This window comes from Polyergus mexicanus, unplaced genomic scaffold, assembly GCF_030449975.1.
Source record: "Polyergus mexicanus isolate NDT 795.1 unplaced genomic scaffold, iyPolMexi1.0 SCAF_20, whole genome shotgun sequence".
Lineage (NCBI taxonomy): Eukaryota > Metazoa > Arthropoda > Insecta > Hymenoptera > Formicidae > Polyergus > Polyergus mexicanus.
In genome coordinates this window covers 3,021,319-3,029,624 of record NW_027223340.1, presented here as the reverse complement: position 1 = coordinate 3,029,624, position 8,306 = coordinate 3,021,319, and the positions used below count along the sequence as shown (strand labels likewise).

At 43.0% G+C, this 8,306-nt stretch overlaps 1 protein-coding gene across 1 annotated transcript; it reads left to right on the top strand.

The window, feature by feature from the left end:
- The first annotated feature begins 2,299 nt into the window (after nucleotides 1-2,299).
- Nucleotides 2,300-5,610, top strand: LOC138941775 (E3 SUMO-protein ligase ZBED1-like). Its single transcript, XM_070311660.1, has 4 exons — nucleotides 2,300-2,645; nucleotides 2,697-2,923; nucleotides 2,977-3,499; nucleotides 5,360-5,610. The coding sequence occupies exons 1-4, from the start codon at nucleotides 2,300-2,302 to the stop codon at nucleotides 5,608-5,610; spliced, it is 1,347 nt and encodes a 448-aa protein (XP_070167761.1).
- Nucleotides 5,611-8,306: the final 2,696 nt, after the last annotated feature.

Here is an 8,306-nt window from a genome sequence, read left to right as displayed (position 1 = left end):
CTACCTCTTCGTATTCCGCCATTTTTTCGAAACGATTCAAGAATTTCATGGGGTTTTGCGGATCGTTCCGCCCTGAAAAACGTAAATCCTCGAACAGGTTTCTCAACCAACCCCCTTTCGACAATTTCGCGTTCACAACGGTATTTTCACCCACTTTAAATGTCGGACGCGCAGAATCTGCCGTATCTCGCGACGTTGCATTGCGATTTCTTTCTTCGGGTCTGATTCCGCTTTCGCGCGTCTCCAGCCTCTCTAACCATTTACGAATTTCGTGAAATGATTTCGAATTTCTTTCGTCGGCTCGCGAGTTTTCCGCCGAACTATTCGCTTCGCACTCGCTTTTCTGCCGCCTCTCTATTTCTTCGATACGCTTGCGGAACCACTCGTTTTGTTCCTTCAACGTTTCTATTTCCAAATCGCGCTTCGCGATCTCAACTTCCGTACTTGCTTTCGCTTGCGCACGTGTATTAATTTTTTCTCTCGGTTTGACCGGTAATCTAAGAATCTTCGGCCTAAATTCTACGGACTCGCGTGTCTCGCTCGCGCCCGATTCGTTTTCGCGTCTCTCATTCATCTCGGTATATTGATTCACTCGCGAATATCTCTTAATCGGCACTTCGATCGTACTCGCTACCGCGTTACTGCGTCACTTAGAAACGTGTTTGTCGGCCCGACACGATTATCTCGCGCAAAATCCGCGTTTCACTATCTATAACTTGCAACACTTTTAATGGTAACGTCCAGTCGCCAATTTTGAATGAGGAACTTTCTATCGTTACCTTCGATTTACCTGTTCGCGCCTACGGAGAGTACATTTATCGGACTTCGTGTTTAACGTGTAACTTCGTAGAACGTCGAATATTTTCCGATATCGCGATAATTATACTGTAACCGGACAATGCCGGTCGAGATGGAGAGTATGCCACAAAATAAGGTTTTCCTACCTTTTATAGCGGTCGCCAGTTCGTTTAACCTCCAACGAACAAGGTGTAGCACTTTCGTCAGTTTTCTGTTCCTTCTACGACGAAAGTGTAGTCCTTTCCGACGCCTCTGCAAGATGGCCTCCGGACAAATTCGTGCGTGTCTGTATGACGCAATTCCCTCAGGTACTGCGAAGTATCCCTTTTCCCCTGGAAAGCTGCTAATTATCTTTCCTTTTTATGTTTCAGGATCGCCGTCCAAGGATTCGGACTACCAAATGGACACTGTTTGATGAAACGAGGAATTTAGACTTCACGGAACACAAAGGTAAGCAATAACTTTGCACGTTATTTGTAGATATATAAAATATATAATATATTTAAAATATAGACTTTTCTTTTACAGCCTTTTAGGAAAACCGCGTGTCTCCATCGCACGGAGATAACTAACGCGTATAAATATTATAAAATGTTATTAACTTAGCTATTTTCACTAGCTTTGATCACAATTAATCAGTCTTTGTGCTTTAGCTTCCTTAAGCCTATCACGAGTTTGCGTGTGCAAACTTTTAATCGTAATTCGACAAACGGCTAATAATTCCTATCCAGAACTCGTCAAGTCGGGAAAAGGCCTCGAGCCCCGCTCCGCATCGCCTTTTATACCTGGCTCTGCCCCACCATTGGAGCCCCCACTCTCGCTTGCGCATGCGCCGCATGCGTCATATACGCGAACTAAAGTAAAACCTTAGATCTAACTTAATAATACAAACATGCGTATGAACAAAACCTAAAGTATCATAATATAAACACAAAATCCTTCGAACGGTATGAACAAAATATAAAATAAACATAACTACCGTTACCGCGACTTCAAATATCAAACGAACTTAAAATAGTGTCGCAGTGTAGCACTTTCTGTCCAGGTGTACCTGTATCTGTTTTATTGCACTACGTGTATGTGTTCCGGTGTCGAAAGTGTAACATTAAGTGTATATATATTTTATCGGGGTGAAGTGTATGTCGTGTATGTTCGTGTGTCTTATAGCTAATATTTACACCTTCTTTAGCCCGCACCTCAGCCATCTCCTCCGCCTTGTCCGAGCTGTCAATCCTCTCGAGCACCTTAATGGTCGTGCTCTGCCCTTTCGGTCCCTTGGCTTGCCTTTGTACACTCCTGTACCTAGGTGGTTTCTTCGTTGCTTGGACCCTCTTCTGCACCTTGCTGTTCCCCTCGGCTCCCGGGGATCCTCCGGCATCATTTTTGCCTTCCGGCTTCAAGGTTAGATAATAAAGCATTCTTTCTCTATTTAAAGAAATTTTAGTAGAATTTATAATTTGTTTCTGTTATTTTAAATGGAGGTTCAAAAGCAGGAAAAATTATGAATGCTATTATTTATATGATCGCGAAAGACGACCTGCCGTTAAATACTACTACTAAACCAGGCTTTCTAAATTTGATGAAAACTGTTACACCGCTGTATAAGGTTCCTAGTCGCATGACTGTTACTCAAATAATTGATGTAAAATATGACTTATTATCCCTAAAAATTAAAGAAAAAATTAAGGAAATTAATGCTATGTCTTTAATTACTGATATTTGGACGGACACTTTAAATACGAAGAGTTATCTTGGTTTGACTGGTCATTTTATTGATGAAGAAAAATTGCAATCCATTACGTTTGGTGTTACGGAACTTGAAGAACGGCATAATGCTGAGTATTTAAGTATAGTTTTTCAGAATATCTGCAGTAATTGGAACATAACACCATAAAAAATTAGTGCTGTAGTGACGGACAATGGATCCAACATTGTTAAAACAGTGGTAGATTTATATGGCAAAAATAAACACTTGCCATGTTTTGCCTATACATTAATTTTAATGGCCAATAAGCCTTTTGATGAAAAAAATGGCTTAAATGATGTTAAACTACTGCTGGGATTTGTAAAAAATATTGTAAAATATTTCAAACATAATGTGCAGGCTTCTGATCAATTGCGCAAAGTACAAGAAGAAATACAAATCCCATTGAAATTGATACAATCTGTTTGTACTAGATGGAACTCTATCTATTACCAACTAGAGAGATTAAATTAGCAGATAAAATTGCTCCAATACTTTTGAGTAATTCCAAAGCACTTCCTATGTTAACTGCTGCACAATTAGATGCTTTCAAAGATCTCATACAAATTTATGAATCTTTGGAGGTATTTACAAAAGAAGTTTCGGGAGAAAATTATGTGACCAGCAGCAAAATTATACCAATGATATACTGCTTGAACAAATCTATAGGAGCTGTTCAACCCAATACAACACTTGGTTATGAGACAAAAACCATTATAATAAATGAAATTCACAAAAGATTTGGAACCATTGAACAAGTGCATTCTTTAGCCATTTCAACTTTACTAGATTCACGTTTCAAGAAAATTTATTTTATTGATAAAATAGCCTGTTTTCAAGCAATATCTAAAACAACATTAATGCTGTCTGCCGTTGAAACTGAAATTGAAACTAACCAGTTTTTACCACTAGGCGAATCAGCAAGATCTCTTAATGTAGAAGATGCAAAATCCGCTGGTAATATTTAGAGATTCCATAGAACATTGGTGAAAGAAAAGTATCCAGAAGAACAAGAAACAAATCGAAATACAATATAATGGTTGTCGATTTAAAAAATTATTTAAGCCAACCTGTAGAAGATCTTAAAAAATATGATCCAGTAAAATATTGGTGCAATCACAAAGACACAATATATAAAAAAATATCTAAGATAGTATATAAATATATGTGTATTGTAGGTACCTCAGTGCGAACGGCTATTTTCTATAGCTGGTAATATTGTTACACCAAGCAGAAGTAGATTATCGGGAAAAAGACTACAAAAATTAATTTTTCTAAAATTATTAGATGAAAAACATTGGAATATTAAATAAACTATTATTTATAACTACTAAACTATATTATTTATAACCTTTTCATTTTATTTTTAATAATAAAACTAATTTTTCAAAGCGTATAGATGTCAGTTTGAATTATCTCCGACTTCTCCTACTTTCTATATCTGTTTTATCAATTTTTTATCATTCATTCGTGTAAATATCCGCCTTTAAATTTTTTTTCTATGTACGATTTTGAATCTATCTTATCTGAATCGATTTTTTTAGGCCCGATCTGTTCGTGAATCGATTCTTGACTTGGCAATCTGAATCGATCCAAAAAATTGATTCTTTAGAAAAAATCGGCAACCCTACCATTGTGCCTCTCCGATAAGCGACTCCACAGTTAGGACACGATCTCCTACAAAAGAGGAGGAGAATCCTGTCTGGGAGATCACCCACCTACTAGGACTCCAGGAAAACAGAGCCCAGGAGTTCCTGTCTGACCTTAGCATAGGCCCGGCAATCACAGATAAGTAACAAGGGATACAAGTATAAAAATATAATAGCGCCATTAATCTCTAATAAAAAAGCTGGAAGATGTACAAACATACCGCGCGCTATGATCTTAAACGATAATAAGATCGATTATGTGTATTGGAATGATCCAAACAAGTTGGTAGATCGCTTGCGATTGCTGGAAGCTTCGCTTTAAGCCGGCAACAATGCTCACGACAATGAAATATTATCAATTATCGAGGAACTTTACGAAGTTGGTCTTATTATAAATTTAAACTATATATCGACGAAATGAATCAGTCTGCCAATATCGTTTGTATCGAAATATCGATTAATAAATTTGGATTATCGTTGGGAACACCCAACAACTCATACTATCAATGGAATGGATTATTAAGAAATTATGTGCGCGATAACGCTCTGTGTCAGACAGCCTCCGGCTTTGAAGCAAGGTCGCGTAAGATACGACGCGTAGCGCAACCGGAAGATGATACCGATGCCGCAAACAAATACGTAGTCACCATAACTATTAAGCAGGCAGTCTTGACCATTAATTTACCTAACGCGGGCAATCTTTATTCCTAATTACCTCCACGCGTGTGAAATCGCTCACAGTCGCGAGTGTCAAAGCGAGTGTCGATAATTACTATAATATCGAGTAGCCACGCAGTCGGCAGAAATACATACAAAGAAGCGAGAAGTGAATCTCGAGACCGAAACTCGACTCTAGACACGCGCACGTCAAGATATCCGTTATCGCGATACGCGACGCGAGCGAATGTGTGGGAACGTTGTAATTAAACCAAGTCACAAATAAAACAGATATTTATATATTTATTTAAATTCAAAGGTATCACAATTATTTAAATAAAGTCTGTGCAGTTCTCGGGCCGAGCCCGAATTTCTAAATTCCTGCCGGCAAACGATCCCAACTACCGTGCCTCTCAGGAGGCACAACATAATTTGGTGGCAGCGGTGGAATCTGCCGGGACATCGCCAGAGCTCACTCAAGACCTGCAAAAGACACGGTTGTGTTAAAAAGCGGGCACGCCAGCAATCAATTCAATTGAAGTTGACGGACGGAAGCAGCAGCCAAACCTTCCCCAAGACCTGCAAAGCACTCAGAGTGTAAACAGGACAGGCACGCCAGCACACGTAAAACGTAAGCTGACGGAAACCACAATCAACGGAAGACAACGCACGGACAGTTATTGTGTGAATCGCCACCCGGAGGCGACGATTCGTGCTACATCGCCCAAACAGGCATACGCTACTACTGTATCCACTGCCTAGCGACGTTGCCCCGAGACGGGTGATGGAAAAATCCAGCTGCGCCTGCGGGATCTTATGCGCAGGATGGACAGTTTGGCCGCGCCTGCAAGCCCACCTTTCTTCCTCAGGGCCGCCTACGCCGCCGGTCCACACACTCGTAGCCGACTCAGCGACCCCTTTGCTTACCAACGCGCCTACGGGGAACCACGGGGAGGCCTGTCCATTGTATCCCGACCCGGATACACGCCCTGACCCTGTTTGGGCAGAGATTTGGGAGGAAATGTGATAAGGTTTGGATGGGAAAGGGGGGGAAATGACTCGAGAGCCATTGGATAACAGGTTTTTGGAGACCTACCTATTTAACCTCTAACTTAAAATTACGCGACGCGAAGATCATTCGAATGTGCGGTTTGTCCGAAAAAATTACGGGACCGCACCTTCATGGCGGAGGACTCCGACTTCCCCAGCTGAACAATCTATCCTAAACAATAACAATACAATCCTAAACAATAATTACGACTGCGATTCGAATCCCTTCAGCCAGAGGGACTCGCAACAAAAATCAGCGAATGCTGCATAGATCTCTGAGCTCGACACGAAGAAGTGTGCCGTCTCCGGCCATCGCCATTCGCTTTGTGGAACCAAATCACGCAGGGCCTCCCTCTGCGCGTCAAAGAGTGGACAGTCCAATAAGAGGTGTTGAACCGTATCTATTCCACTCCCGCATACGCACACATCACTATCGACGAGACCAAGCGACTCGAGTCGCTCCCGGAAGTCTCCGTGTCCAGTGAGGGCCTGTGTGCTCCAATGATTGGTTTCCAAGGACCGTATAGCCAATCTTTGGCGGATGTCCTTGAAGAAGGCAAACGTGGTACGACCTTTCATGGATGAAGACCATTTTGTTTGCCACATATTTATCGCCTCTTCCCGGATACGCTCGAACGATTCCTTTTTCTCTATTTCCGCGGGTATTATTACGTTTCCTATTTCCGCGGTCAATCCCTTACGCGCATTATATCTCGCGACGTACTCTTTTAATAAAATGTCGACGGGTGTCATCCCGGCCACGACACAAAGCGGTTCCCAGGACACTGTACGGTAAGCGCCGGTTATCGAGATTAACGCTCTACGCTGCGCGGCTCTAAGGATTCTAATATCACTCTCCGTACATAAGCCAACCCACCCCGCGGCGGCGTACGTTACGCACGGTTGGAAGACCCCACGATATATTGTGGAGAGAGTTTTATATTTAAGACCCCACGCGGCTCTAGCTAACCTACCTAATTTCCCGAATAGCAACCCGATTTTGCTACTTAATTTTTGGCAGTGCGACTTTACTTTCATACACGTATCTAGATGCACTCCTAAGTATCTAACCGTTTCCCTAAATCGTATTTTTGCGTTGTTGACTTTTATCGTTGGCGGCCTATTTACGAAATCGACGATTCTTCTATTATTTTTCCGCTTCCTATCCGGGCGGTCTCCTCCCCGTCTACCTATCGGGTTTCTTACGATCGCGTTGCTCTTTAAGACGATTGCTTCGGTCTTTCGTTCCGATACCTGTAGCTTCGCGAATTTACACCAATCTGTTATAAGGTCCCCTTTTGGAGGGCACGTTTCAATCTATAAAGCCTCTTCTTTGAGATTGTCAATTCTCTAGTCCACCACGGGTTGGACTTACGAAAACGCCATTTTCTAGGCATCGAAGCCGTACATGCCTCGCTGAGGACTGTTGCGAGGGTCTCGGCCATATTCTCTACGTCCTCCACCGAATTCAGGTCAAGGACCTCGAGCTTGAACCTTGAAAGATCAGTCAGCCTTCGGAGAATCGTTCCCAGTCGGCCCGACGAGTGTCGAACCTTGTGTTCGCGGTGTCCCCTCTACCTTTCTCTCTCGGCACCCTCAACCTAATATCTATGGAGTTGTGGTCGCTGCTAGTCCAGTCGGCCCTCACTTTCCATTCGCCGATGAACTGGCTCACGGAGGGCGACGCTAAGATTACGTCGATGAATGACGAACCTCTTGTCGTCCAATAAGTGGGCCCCTGTCCAGCGTCATTGACCACTTCTATGCCGTGTGCTCTGATAAGGTCTTCGAATTTTGCACCTTTTTCGTCTGTCTCTTGGGAACCCCAGAGTGACGATCGAGCATTGGCATTTACCGCAACTATAAGCCTCTTCCCCCTCAGCGAACGAAGCACCGTCTCGAGGTGTCTGAGGTGTTTCTCAATCTCGTCACTGTGCTGAAAGTAGCACGATGCAACGTAAAAGGAGAAGCCGGGAGCCAGCACTTCCGCACAGACGCAATGGGTTGTGCTGAGCTGCGAGATAAATATCGTTTGGAATTGAGGGTTACAAACCGCTACTGCCGCCCACGGACGTTGCGAGCGCACGGCAGCCACCCTCATCCCTTTCCCTAATCCAACAAAGGTGTGACCCGTGTTTTGCTTCTTGACGTGTGGTTCCTGCAATAACAGGACGTCAAGTCGCTTTTCTACCACGAGCTGACGCACCTCGCCCGTAACTACAGCTGAACGCCTCATGTTTAGCTGTAGTATTCTCACTCCCGTGGACGCAAGTGAGAAAGAAGGATCGATTTCTGCCGGAGCTTGTTGCAGCGGCCACGAGGAAGAACTCGCTTCACCTACGATGTGGGGTTGAAATTGGGGAACATTCTCGAGTCTAATCTTATTATCTATCGCGATTTTATTCGCG